At 36.2% G+C, this 14621-nt stretch overlaps 1 protein-coding gene across 7 annotated transcripts in view; it reads left to right on the top strand.

Annotated features, from left to right (window-relative positions):
• The window catches only part of MAP4K3 (mitogen-activated protein kinase kinase kinase kinase 3), a 124030-nt gene that overhangs the window by 42336 nt on the left and 67073 nt on the right, over positions 1-14621 (top strand). For all 7 annotated transcript variants that reach the window (XM_081156978.1, XM_081156980.1, XM_081156979.1 and 4 more), the window contains 2 exons: positions 11590-11680; positions 14148-14212. In XM_081156978.1, the coding sequence (XP_081013104.1) occupies positions 11590-11680; positions 14148-14212 (156 nt within the window). The remainder of the gene's footprint in view (positions 1-11589; positions 11681-14147; positions 14213-14621) is intronic.

The following is a 14621-nucleotide window of genomic DNA, read 5'->3' as shown; positions in this document are numbered from 1 at the left end:
CCTCTTAAAAACTCTCTTTCTGTTTTCCCTTCCTGTCATAAGCAAGTAATTGTGCTAGTGTCTAGATTGAGTTCCAGAGCGACCATAGTGCCTTTCTGATGGCTTCCACTACAAACTGATAATATGAATTCATTGGTAAAATAGGTTTTAGCTTCAGTATAATAGGAGTCCACTCAATAATTTTTTAGGGATGGGAACTACTTTTGTAAAAAGGCCAGAGGTTAAATATTTTAGGCTTTGTGGACCACGTGGTCTTTGTATACAGTTCTCCCTCCCTCCCTCCTTTCTCCCTGCTATAATGGAAAAACCATTCTCAGCAAACAGGTCACCTGCTGTTGTACTGTGCTTGCCCCTGATTAGATTATCAGTAGACTTTAGAAGTGCCATTAAGACTGTGATCAAACCACACTGAAATATAATGAATAAAAAATGCTTTTTCAGTTAGGCCCACTTACAGATTTTATATAGTCTAATTACATTCTAACATCATAAGATAGTTTTTTCTTTTCTCTGAGTCCCCTACTCTTCAGTTTATAAGAAACTTAAGTAGGATATTTGAAATTGGTGAAATGTGAGATTAAAAAATTAAAGATTTGGCATTTGGATCAGGGCCTTCATATTTAGTTATTAAGAATTAATTACTTGATGCAATAGTCCCTGATCAGAAGTAGTTTGTACATACATCATCCTTCAAATCAGTTTAGTGCCTTCTCTCTCAGGAAGTCTCCCTTGACCCTGGTCTGATTAAGGTGACTCCTCTTTGGGAATAACTGTTATATACTTAACCACAGCTCTTCTATTGTTATTCTAGAATTGCCTTTCTTTGTTTCTAGGGTTCAATCAAATTTGTGTCTACAGCACTGAACTGAGGGCCTAATACATAGTACTCATTCAGTACATACTAAAATTTCCTTTTAAAAAATTAGGAACTTGAAAGATCTTATTGTTCATCAAGTCATTTGGTTTTTTTGATCAGTGAAATGTTCACATTGTTATGCTGTTAATGTTGAACACTGCCAAGCATATATTGATCATTTCAAAAATACAATTAAATAGAAAAATCACTGGTATTACAACACCCAGAGATAACAAAGGACATTATCATATATATGCTATTAGATAACACTTAAATTTAGTTAATATTGGACTCCCAACTTACATTTTCATAAAAGTCACCTGCATTTTTATATTTAATTTATTTGTTTTGAGTTTGAAGTGTATAGCCCAATGGTTAAGAGTACAGACTCTAAAACTACTTTGATTCTAGTCCTAGCTAGAATCATTGCTAAAGTTTTCTGGACCTCTATTTCCTCATCTCTAAAATGAGGATAATAATAGTAGCTTTCTCATAAGGCAGTTGTAGGGATTAAATGAGCTAATAGTATATCCGAAACACATAAAATAGTGCTTGGCACAGAGTAAGTACTTGCCATAGTAAGTAGCTATTATTACTATTATGAGTACAGTTATCAAGATATGACCAACCTTGTTTCATCTATACTTACTACTATCCTCCTTCCTCCTACTGGTAATTTTGTATTATTTCAGCCCTTAATATTTCAGCATGTATTATAGCTGAAGGATAAAAACTGAAAATATAACCACAAACAGGGACCCTTATACACTACTTTTGGGGATGTAAAATGGTGCATCTACTTTGGAAAAGAGTTTGACAGTTTCCTAAAAAGGTTTTAGGGAGAAGACTAATATTTAGCCTATGTTTTAAAACATAACTGGCAGTGTTGTGGCAGATGTATTGAAATGTAAGTTAATAATGGAAATAAGAGATTTATTGAGAAGGGTAAGGGTATTAGGGTTCAGGTAAATGGCTAAAACAAAGAAACCCAAAATGAAGTGATCTAAATAAGATAGGCATTTATTTCTCTCTCATGTTAACAGTTCTGATGTGAGTCCAGGCTATTTGGGGATGCATGTTCCTCTCATTGTATGCTATCACCCAGTAGAGCATTCATCCGTCTACTTATATGAGGATTGATCACATCTGTGTCCATTGTTAGCTTGCAGGAAAAGAGACAGAGGTCTTTTAAGACAAGCATTTTTCTTTTAAGGAAGTCACACACTGGTTCTGCTCTTTTTCTGTTGCTGAGAACTAACTTACATGACCACACAAATACAAGAGATGCTAGGAAGTGTGGTCTTTAGCTAGGCAGCTATGTGTCTAATAAGAAAAAAAGAATGGTTATTGGAGCCTCAAACAGTGTTCTGCTCAAAGAGGCAATTTGATGGTTATTATGAGGATTCGAACCAAGGTAGTTATAGTGGGGCTGAAATTGAGAGATATTTAGGAGGTAGAATGAAGAGAGAGAATGCATTTTCATTCAAGACGTTGCTTATGCAGTGTTTAGAGATTGCTTGTGTAGATACAGGGTAGAACAAAAGTAGGTTTACAGTTCACATGGAAAATAATACAATAATAAGTAATAACACAAGAATAAACTTTCGCATACTCACAACTGTAAACCTATTTTTGCTGTACTCTGTATGTACAGTTGTCAATTTGATGTACAGATCTGGCGCTCAGGAGAGAGGTCTTGGCTGGAAGCATTGATTTGAAAATTATTGGTGTTTGGTCATAGTTGTAGTTGGAGAGTTTCAAAATAAAAGGAGTCCTGAGTAAATGCTGCTGAAATGTCAAGGAGAATGGTTATTCGTAAGAGGCCTTTGATTTGGCTCTTCAAACAATACGGACCTTTGCAAGAGTAATTTCAGTTGTCGTTGGATGAAAAATAGATTAGAGGGGGTTGAGGATTGAGTGAAAATAGAAAAGAAAACATAGCTCAGGCTGTTTTTTAAAGAAATTGGCTGTGAAAAGCAATAGGGGGACTGGTTTAATTGAGCATGTTTGTAAACTGAAAGGCAAAAGTGAGTGTGGTAGAGAGAATGTAAATGTGGAGCAAGGTTCTGAGAGGGCTTGGAAGGAGAAGGGATTAGGAGGTACCTCTTCTGAAAAAGAGGAGATCACCACCCTTGGGATCACATTTTTGTAAGTTTGGGCACAAATATAGATTAACTGTAAGGTTGAGGGAGAGGGTAGTAAAAAAAAAAAAAAGATCTTTACAACAGGGCCTCTCTCCACTTTCTCAAGTAGAGGAATCTATGTCCTTAGCTGAAAACGAAGCCGAAGTTGGTAAGTAGGATATCCGAAGAATAATGGGAACGACTTTTTATTGTTGTAGGAGCCATTGTGGGGAATAAAAGGAGGAACTGACTAGTTACCAGTGCTGGGACTATGCAGTGTTATGTGCCTAACTGAATTTAGAAATCAACCATTTTTTATTATTCCCATTAACGTAGCTGTGTTACTATTCAAGAACTATCATTAGAACACCTGAAGGCAGTATTCATTAATTTTCACCTATTAAAAAATCTTTTCACTAGAAATTAAAGTTATGGGTAATTAGTGTTAAGGGAATTAAATGAGGTACTACTCCAAGGTAGGTAAACTTGTTTATATTTTAAAAACTACTCATTAGTGAATTTCCTGCCTGTTATGTTATATATCCATATTACCTTTCCCCAAAGCCTCAGAGGATAACAAGCATATATTCATATTTATCTTCAGCCTTACTCATAAAGTAGGTTAAAAAACAAAACAAATGGTAAGATGAATGTTAAGTGAGAGGTTAGAAGTACCTCTATAAATATATATATTTTTTATTGATTTCAGAGAGAGAGGAAGCGAGAGGGAGATAGAAACCTCAATGATGAGAAAGTCATTGATCAAGCCCACAACCTGGGCATGTGCCCTGACCAGAAATCAAACCCCGAGCGCCTGGATCCTAGGTCAATGCTCAACCGCTGAGCCACACCCGGCCGGGCAGAAGTACCTCTATAGAAAAAAGACAAGTAGTGCCCAGATATGTCACCCCATAATCTCATCCTCTCACATAGTCTCCTTGATTCCAAATGTCTAATGCAAACCAGTGACTCTTAGTATTTTACTTGAAATGTTGCTAACACAAATTTAATATTTATTGCATTCCTGTAATGTACCAGTATAGAAGAAAGTCCAGTTTCCTTTTTAAGACTATTATTTCTAACAAAGCTTACATTTTTCTTGATGTGTTATAAATGGCATTGTAGTCCCAGAGGTCTTCACAGCAAAATATTAGCCTACACTTGTTATTGCTTGTCTTTTTGATGATATCCATTTGAACAGGTAGGAGGTAATACCTCATTGTGGTTTTGATTTATATTTCCTTGGTGATTAGTGATGTTGAGTACCTTTTTGTGTACCTGTTGGCCATTTGTATGTCTGGAAAAATGTATCCAGATCCTCTGCCCATGTTTTAATTAGGTTGTTTGTTTTTTTGCTATTGAGTTTTACAAGTTCATTATATATTTTGGGTATTAACCCTTCATCAGATGTATGATTTCCAAATATTTTTTCCCATTCTGTATGTTGCCTTTTCATTCTGTGATGGTTTCCTCTGCTATGCAGAAGCTTTTTAGTTTTTTATCATAAAAGACAAGAGATAACAAGTGTTGGAGAGGATGTGGAAAAAAGAGAACCTTTGTGTACTGTTGGTGGGAATATTAAATTCCCATAGTGCAGCCACTATGGAAAACAGTATGGAGGTTCCTAAAAAAATTTTAAATGGAATAACTATGATCCAACAATCCCACTTCTGAGTGTGTATCCACAGGATATGAAAACAGGATATCGCAGAGATATCTGCATTCCCATATTCACTGCAGCATTATTCACAATAGCCAAGATATGAAAAGAACCTAAGTGTCCGTCAGCAATGAATGGGTAAAGAAGATGTGGTATATGTACAGTCATTGGAATATTATTCAGCCACAAGAAAGAAGGAATCCTCCATTTACGACAACATGGATAGACATTGAGGGTTTTATGTACACTAAGTGAAATAAGCAAGACAGAGTAAGCAAATACTGTACACTATCACTTTTTAAATGAGGAGTTAAAAAAACCCCACCCAGAATATAAATTCTGTATGTTGTTAATGAAAAAAAGTAGGAAACAATACTTATGCTTAAATACAAAGCCCCACATAACCTGTGGACACAGACAGTAGTGTGGGGAAGGCATGCAGTGGGGCTGGGCTGGGGGGAGGAGGGCAAAGGAGAGGAAGACAGGGAACATCTGTAATACTGTCAACAATAAGTATAGTATAAGTAAATAAAAAGAAAAGAAAAGACCCCACATACATTAAGCAAAACTGACAATTGAAGGGAGAAATAAAGTTACAGTAATGGGACCTCAGTGGGAAAATATAATGTAGAAAAATATCTATTATAGAAACGGGAGTTGTGGAAATGCTACAAATATTTATTAACTATGTTATTAAGACCCTTAGTTAGGCACTAGCATTATCAGCATCAAGAAATGGTCCTTGCCCTGGTCAGGTGGTTCAGTTGGTTGGAGCATCATCCCATACACCAAAGGGTTATGGGTTTGATCCCTGTTGGGGGCACATAAGGAAGGCTGATGTGTTGATCAATGATTCTCCCCCCACCTTCTTCTCTCTCTAAAAAATCAATAAAAACATATCCTTGTGTGAGGATTTAAAAAAAAAAAGAAATGGTCCTTGTCTTAAAGAAATTTACTGTCTGATAATAGCTATTCTCTGAGAAAAGTAACAAGGGCATGTTTAGTAGAAAAAATGGAAAGAACTGTTGGTAAGAATGTAGTGGTGCTTAAGTCTTCACTAGACTAATTTTTATGAGGTTCCCAGTGCCTGATACACTGCCTGGGACCTAGTACACACTCAGTAAATATTTATTGGATAAATCAAATTAATGAAGATGTGAGACTAAAAAGATGCCTTAGAGATGGGTTGGTTTAAACCATGACACATTTTTGCTAAAAAATAGCTAACATTTATTAAAACTTACTTTGTGCCAGGCCCTGTTCTAAGTGCTTTACATTTGTTGACTCATTTAATCCTTACATTATTACTCTGTTTTTTTAAATAAGGAAACAGAAGCACTGAAAGTTTCAGTAGTGTGTCCTAATTAGTGGCAAGCTGAGATTTGAACCCTGGCAATGTAGCCTACTCTTTCACCACTCTCAGAAGTTGGCAGTGGTGTGGAAACTGTTATCAGGTTTAGCTGGATGTTTATTTAATAAAATGTAGTTTTCTAGAACTAATTAAGAAAAATCTTTAGTGGTAGAACCACTGCTTCATTTAATAATCACCTCAACTCCTAAACAGAGTTTTATTCACTGTCATTTCTTCAAAACCAGTATATTTGCTCAAATTGGACATCTTTTATGGTGAAATTGATGCATAATAAACAAACCAAAAGATAAACCTGCAAATAAACTTATTTATGAACAATATAATATAATAGTTTAATTAGCAAGCTGTTCTTCACACTCTGGCGTACAATGGAGATAGTAATCTCAAGTAACTAATGGAGAGAGTGAAAAGCTGCCTGGCCATTTATTAGGCTGGAATAACAGGCACAGATAAAGCCTCAAACAGTATTTCTCCCAAGAATGGTGCAGCTAGCTGTAAAGTGTCCTAACAAATCCTGTCTTTGAGTGAATATGGCTTGATTACTTGCTGAGAAACTTTGTTCTCGAAAATCACAGACTACCAGAAACTTGGCTATGTGTAATTATATCAGCAAGAATCAAGCACCCCCCCCCTTTTTCCCTGGGGAATCTTAAGTCATTTTGACATAGAGAGGCAGTCTTGATTTACAGCTGAGATGCACAGCTTCAGATAAGGGGTTTCTGGACACAGCATCTACATCTGTCTTAACTGTAGTTCCTGAGGAAAGAGGACCTTGGGTTCACTTTGCAGTCCAGTCCTAACGTAGATCCCTTTACCACAGCTCTGCTTTGCTCTAACCCTACTAAAACACTGCTTCATTTAAATGTCACCTAAACTCCACTCTTCCCAAAATCTTATAAGTCATCTTTTCCTTGATTTTGTGAGATGGCCCGAGGTTTCCCTGGTGTGTGGTGTTCCTCGTTGCTGTGGGTCAGTAAACCTGATTTTATCAGACTACAGGTTTGTTTCTGTGATCTTTAAGCTTTTGGACTAGCACTCTGCCAACTCTTGAGACTTATTTTGAGAGAAAATTAAAAAATGGATCAAGACGAAAGCATGTGTCAGAGCTTGCTAATAGAACTCACATATATATTCTCAGGTTTTCAGGTTCTTACAGAATTTTATAACTCTCTACATTATGAATTTCTTGAATCTTTTTTTTCTTTTCATATTTTAAAGTCAGAATTTTAGAGCTATAGGATCTTTTTAGGTCATCTGTCTTGATGGTCATCAGATGTTTTACAACTTTAAAAACTTTGGTTACAGAAAATACCTGGTGGCAGAGAGGTATTGTGTGAACATTCTCTTAAGCCTAACACATTTCGTATTGCAGAAAAGTAGACACAGTAGTTATAATTGCCCCAAAGTCACATCTTTTTTATGGCTCTGATTCCTCTGATATTCAGCCCATTGTTCTTTAATTTTTTTACCCTAAAAAAAAAGGTATTAAAGTTGCTTATTATTATTCATTTGCAATACTAGTTATTAAAGTAGAATATAAAAACACTGGTTAATTAAGTAGTAACTTGTGGGAGAAACTCAGTCCTTAGCAAACACAATGAAAAAACTCAGATTAACCAACAGGAAATTAGTAGAAAATAGAGTATTATGTTTTATTTCCATCAGAGCAGCGTTTATTAAATTGTAGAGCAAAAGATTTTAAGTGTGACAAGATACCAGTAAGACCTCATTTTACTGTTTTTCATGGATCTCCAAAGCTGTATTTTAAAAATCTTTCCTGACAGCTTTTCACATTAGTTTTTTGTCTTGAGAGGCAGGATTTTCATCATAGAGAGGAAGGCACCGGGGTAATTATTTATCTGGCTCCTTTTCCTGTCTCCCTGGAGTACATTAGTAGTTCCCTTACCACCAGTTGTTTACTCAGTGGTGTTCTGTGTTTATTGCCATCATGAAGAAAGTCATTGTTACATCATTTATAATAATTATTTTGCAAGGTTAATCGTGGATTGCTTAACTACACTTTAATATATTAGGGCTCTGTTATGGGCTTGAGGCTGACTATGCTGGACAAATTCGAGATTCACACATTTAAAGATAATGCTCAAAAATAAAAAGGCAAATAAAGGACTTTTTAGTATATCTACAATTTCTTCCTCATTCCCAACTCTTTTGTGACTGTTCAGTGTTTTAGCTTTATGAATATGAATATGTAATTCTGGGTAATCTCCCCATCCCAAGAGCCTTAATTTAATCACACCTGCAAAACTCCTTTAGCCATAAAGTAACATTCACAGGTGTCAGGGATTAGAACCTGGATACCTTTGGGGTCATTATTTGGTCTACTAGAAATAGTTAACATTTGTTGGATACTTAATACTGCCATGTTCTAAGAATTTTGCATGTATTAGTTTGTATTTTTCTTTTTACTTGGTTTATTCATCATCTTCTCTGCTTGTAGGCTTGCCTGTTTTTCTCAATTAGGTTTTGGTTTTTGGTTTTTGCCATCTTCAGAAGATGTATTCACTTTTTTTTTTTAATATATCTTTATTGATTTCAGAGAGAGGAAAGGAGAGGGGGAGAGAGAGAGAGAGATAGAAACATCAGTGATGAGAGTCATTGATCGCGCCCACAACCCTGGCACGTGCCCCGACCGGGAATCGAACCCCGATCGCCGGGATCCTAGGTCGACGCTCAACCGCTGAACCACGCCCGGCCTGGCAAGATGTATTTACTTTAATGTCTGAAAGTCTTATCAAGAAATCTTAGACTGTCAGAATTGGAAATAATTTTTAGAGATTATGTAGTCTAATAATTCTGTTTCGCAGTATCCTATTACGTGTTCTAGAATGGGAGGAGGTTGTTAATTTGTTCTTTGAAATCTATTTCCCTTGAGCTTTGAGGAAAGTCCTTTAAACCTACCATTAGGCTCCTTTGCATTATTATGTATTAAACTCTGCTTTCTTTATTCCTACCCAAACCTCCTTTTTCCAGTTACCTTTAAAAATTGAGTTGTAGCCCGGCCAGGCGTGGCTCAGCGGTTGAGTGTCGACCTAGGATCCAGGCAGTCGAGGTTCAATTCCCCGTCAGGACACATGCCTGGGTTGCGGGCTCAATCCCCAGTCGGGGGCGTGCAGGAGGCAGCCGATCAATGACTCTCTCATCATTGATGTTTCTATCTCTTTCTCTCCCTCTCCTTTCCTCTCTGTGAAATCAGTAAAGATACATTTTTTAAAAAAATAAATAATAAAATAAAAATTGAGTTGTAGGTTATTTCTGTGGATTTTTTCCCCCCACAAAATTGTTAAATTTTATTTGGCCATTCTGTAATCACATAGAAATGACTTACAGTACTAGGAAAAAGGTAATTCACTTTGGATCAACAACATTTTATGGGAAAGTGGTAGTTGAAGACTTAAAGCCACTCATTGGCTTCAGTAGAAAGCACAGGAGTAGCACAGAAGCAACTAATTATATAACTGTATGAAATTAAACCAAAAGATATACCCAATTTAGAGTCATCATGGAGAAGAATAATTGAGGCATGGCATATTCGTTCAGGCAACAGTTTTATTAATTCCATATTAGGTGCTAGGAGTACAAAGATGCTTAAGGCATGCATAATTCTGTCCTAGAGGACCTAATGTTCTGGTGAGGACATAGTCATGCAGACACTGTTGCAGTGTCATAAGGGCAGTGATATGTACGAAGATCACTGTAGAAATGGTGATGCTTACAGTTGTAACAGAAATCACAACTCAAGGTGGCTTAAACAGTGCAGGGAATTTACTGGTTATATACAGGTATATCTAGAGGCAGCTGAGGTAGCTCAGTTATGTCATCATATGCCTTTCTCCTTCCTCCTTTTTCTGGTTTCTCTTCAATGTTTTCTGCAGATTAACTTTTTTCTAAAGCTAGTTCCCTTTGAGATTGTGTGATGACTGCTGAACTTTCAGGGCTACCCCCAGAAAGAGAGCTGCTATTAAACTATCACACTAAACTCTTAGAGTTCACTCTGACTAGATCAGCCTTGATCGCTTGTAACTCTTTTTTCATATCGGGGGAAAGTATAATTGAGAGGCAAGTGAAAAAGCAAAATTTAAAACTTTCAAAGAATTAAGTATATCCCTGAAAATTGGTGTTAGTCTCATTTTGGCTTTATTATTTTTAACTTGGATTTTTTTAAATGTACTAAAAATCTGGAATTCTTAATGGTGGGAATTGAACTCAGAAGAGAATCTCAGTTCAGTGATTTTCTTCTGAAATTTTGGAGGCATAAAAATTCCCTGTTCTCCCTTTGGAGATTTTTTATTTTGTATATACTTCATTGCAGAAATTAAGAACCTCACATGCAGCCTGTTCTCTATTACTTCTTCCCTTGTAACTGGGCAGTAAGGTGGGTTTTCATATTGGATCCAGTGGTTCGTGATTGGGCTACTCCAAGACACAGTTACATTTACAGTAGGAAAATACCAAGGCCAGAAATGTCAGGGCTTGCCCTAACAACCTCATACTTAAGATTTATGGGGTACTTTGGAAGACTTCTGTTTCTCACTTTGCATAATATACATCTAATCAGACTCTTCAAGTACGTAATACTTTAAAAACTGAAATGGTAATACAAAGCTACTTTGATTTAAATGTAAGCACTTCCATTTGTTCTCTTTTTGCATAGTCTCTGGTTCACCATATTTGCATTCACTGGAGTTCTTTTTCTGTCCATGACAAGTACTCATTCAGGAGCCACAGCATGTGACCCTGCTATAGCATTGCCAGATCTTATTTTGAGGAATTTGGGCAGAGAGGGAGTAGAAGAAGAGAGATTATTTGCTAATAGTCTGACCAGGCTCAACACAGTTGGAACAAGGCATTGGAATACAGGCTAAGCCTGTGTTTGTGGGCCATCTGGTAACCCAGTACTGCTAGAGTGTAGGCCTCTTGGCCCTACAAAAAGCCTGTGGAGGTACATTTGACACTCTTGGTTCCTGAATTAGGGTTAGTGAGTTATCAGTAAGTGCTGTATAAGCATTTGCTGTTACTGCTATTACTACTATTATGCCTTAGAAATAATCATCAGATAATTCACTAGAATATATACATTACTTTTTTCCTTTTTTCTAAATAGCATTTAATGTAATTTTAGCACATAGAGTTAATTCTTTCTGAAGTTAGGACAGGAACCCTAATATACCTGGAGTGTCAAATGTACTTCCACACTCCACAGGCTCTTTGTAGGGCCAAGAGGCCTACACTCTAGCAGTACTGGTTACCAGGTGGCCCACAAACACGCAATTAATTTTATTCTCATTCTACAGAGGAAGAAATTGGCACAGAGAGGTCATATAACTTGCCCAAATTTACATAGCTTAGTAAGGGACAGAGTTGGAATTTGAATCCAAACAGCCTGGGACCAGAGTTCATGCTTTTTTAGTTACTATATTTTACTTTCTGTCAAGGAGAGCCTGAAATTGTCATTAAAAGTAATATCAGTAACATTAAGTTTTGAAATAAATGGACATTTTGAAACTTATTTTATCTATTAAATATTCAACATGCTTTTTTTTTTTTTTTTTAATTCTAGGAGAAGACTTTGCAGTTGTGCAGCAAGAAATTATTATGATGAAAGACTGTAAACACTCAAATATTGTTGCTTATTTTGGAAGCTATCTCAGGTACACTGTCTCCTTTTTGAAAAGCAGTAATGATTCCGGCACCTAATACATTTAACAAAATAAAGTTAGCTCTAATCCATGTTTTGTGCTTTTTTTCATGCTTTGAAGGTAGGATATTTTCATGTGAATGGAATTTTTATTTATGACCTATTTATGTTAATTCTGTAACTAATATCATAGTCTGCAATTGTCTGCTGTACTCTTGGGAATTCTGGATGTGGTTTCAGTGAGGAAGCTGACAGTAAAAACTTACTTTTATGGTTAGTCTTCCTGTGATAGAATAGAGATCTAAATAGGCCATTCTGTTGCCCCTTTCTTCTAGCCTTGGGTGAATTTAGATAGTCAGGGTTGTTTCTTCCTGTTATGTTTTTATTAGAAACTTGTTTTCTTTTGTGCTTTTAGCCTCAGAATATTGCATCATCTCTTTCCTTCATGTTGTCCAAAGGACTAGGAACTATAACTATTTCACTGACTTCTTATTTTTCTAGGTCTTTGAGTGAATTTAGAAAGACTGAACTTGCCGCCTCTTGTTTTGGTTTGGCAGGACCAGGCCAGGTTCCTCAGGTCATATTCCAGAGGGGATGACCTCAGGCTCCAATCTTGTTTTTCCATTCACTTCTATATGCAACTGAGTTGAATACCATGACCTAGTTTATAAGGTTCCTTCCAAAAGGAGAATTGGAGAATGTTTTCGTATGTATTTAGAAAAACTCTTCAGTTTTGTTTTGATATACTGTAGGATATGTAAGGGTGTAACTTCTTGCAGCTCCCATTCTCATGATCCAGGTACAAAACACTTTAACTCTTCAGATGTGGGCACAGCACAAGGAAAAGACTGGGTAATTCTTGCCCTCTCTTCTTTCCAACTTGTAAAAGCCATGGGGACCAGTTCTTCTTGATTCTAAACACTCTTGGACAGCTTTGATTTTCCCACCTTCATTAAGGTTAAAGGGTGGGTTTAATGGAGACTTTAGTTCACATAGAGACAGGTACTAACCCCAGGTCAATGACTATTACATGCTTTAAATGGGTTCTTTAACAGCCAATTTAAAATTGTTTTAATGGTGAGTGGTTCAAACAGTAACCTAACACAGTTTCTGCATCAATTTTTATTTTATGGAACAAACCTGTATAGGTAGATACTGTATCAGCACAATCTCTTAAAATCAGTTAAGTTCATGATGCAAATAATTGATTGCTTTCAGTATATTAAAACCATCACATCAATACAATTTGTTTTTCTGTTACTGGTTCTAACATAATGACCTACCTAGACTCAAATGGGAGAAGTTTTACAAAGTCCCCCAACCCCACCCCCAATGATTTAAAACATATAAAATTCCTTTTGGGGCATTATCCTTTGCACCAAAGGGCTGCCAGTTTGATCCCGGGTCAGAGCACTTGCTCTGGTTGCCGGCTCAATCCCTGGTAGGGGGCATGCAGGAGGCGGCCAATCCATAGCCTGCTCTCACATCGATCTTTCTCTCCCCCTCTCTCTTTTTTGCCTTTCTCTCTTTCTCAAAATCAGTTTTTTAAAAAATCTTTAAAAATATATAAAAACCTATTTTAGTCCCTGGGCTGCACAAAATCAGGCAGCAGGCTAAATTTGGCCCCTTGGCCATAGTTTGCTAACCCTTTCTCTAATTGGTATGTTTATTCTTCCAGTCATTCATTTGTTCACATATGGCACAAATGTTCATTTGCCAGATATCCTTGTGTGCATTATGAAGGCATTGGTGAGAGGCAGGCGTATTATTAAGGCAGAGTCTTTCTTCTGCATCAGGCTTAGCTTGCTGAGTTCAGAGACTTTCTGTTCCATCTCCACCCTGAGAATAATGCATTTCCTTGTACATTTTGAGATGAAATAATGAATTCTTGAACAAAGGGATGAACAAAGGAATCTATTAAATCTTTGCTAATTATGTCTACTATGACTGACTATATGATTATACTATCTTACAATGTAAGTATGAGAGAGAAATGCTATCTAAAGATAAGTGATAAATTTTAACATTATTTTGGAAAGATCTTTGTTGAATCTAGATATGAGGGTAAAGTTTCCATTTTGTCTATTTTGTTGATGAAAGTGCTATGAAAGTGATTAGAGATGTCCTGCCATTCTGTAATGAATCTTCTACATAATTTTGGTATGAGCCTTCTAATTAGCATTGAACTTTTGTAATAGTGTCATCGGGTAGATGGGTAAACTGGAGGAGGGGAAGTTTTTAACTAAAGGGAAATTTTCTGTCCTTTGGATGAACCTGATGACATCTTTATATCCTACAAATGGTATATTTTAAGGATTAAAATCTTTGGCAATTCATTTACTCATAGAAATTAGTGTTTTTTTCTTAGCACATTATATTTATATGGTTTTTCAAGGTTATAGCATACAACTTTAAAATACTTTTTACCAGAAATAATTTTAATCATGAAAATGTGTTGCATGCTTATTTTCTCTTTGTAGGCGAGATAAACTTTGGATATGCATGGAGTTTTGTGGAGGTGGCTCTTTACAGGATATTTATCATGGTAAGACCAAAGTTATATTTTATAGAGGTTAAATAGAATTTCTTAATATGTAGTTACTGTATTAAAGCATTAATGTTTTGAGGAAAGTATATTTTATCATGTTCGGATACATAAGTGTATTTCAGATATATATGGATGAAAGGAGCACTTCCTTTATAAGTTGGAAAATTTACATGCAGTTGAATTATTTGCTAATTCTGTAGAAGGAATATTATATATAGTTAGTTTGAAGTTTCAAACTCAGACTTATGGAAGACATGCAGAGGCCTTGATGGCCAATACTAAGCCAAAAGAATATCTGGTCAATGAGTGAGTAGAGTTAAGACAAAAAGAGTCAGTTTTGCTCTCATTTATCCAAGAAGCATCAATTGCGTGTTTGCTGTATTAGATACTAGATTCTGAGGAGTTA

The sequence above is a fragment of the Miniopterus schreibersii genome, assembly GCF_964146895.1.
Source record: "Miniopterus schreibersii genome assembly, chromosome: 13".
Taxonomy (NCBI): domain Eukaryota; kingdom Metazoa; phylum Chordata; class Mammalia; order Chiroptera; family Miniopteridae; genus Miniopterus; species Miniopterus schreibersii.
The sequence above is the reverse complement of the archived record's forward strand: the minus strand, read 5'-3'. Positions and strand labels throughout refer to the sequence as shown.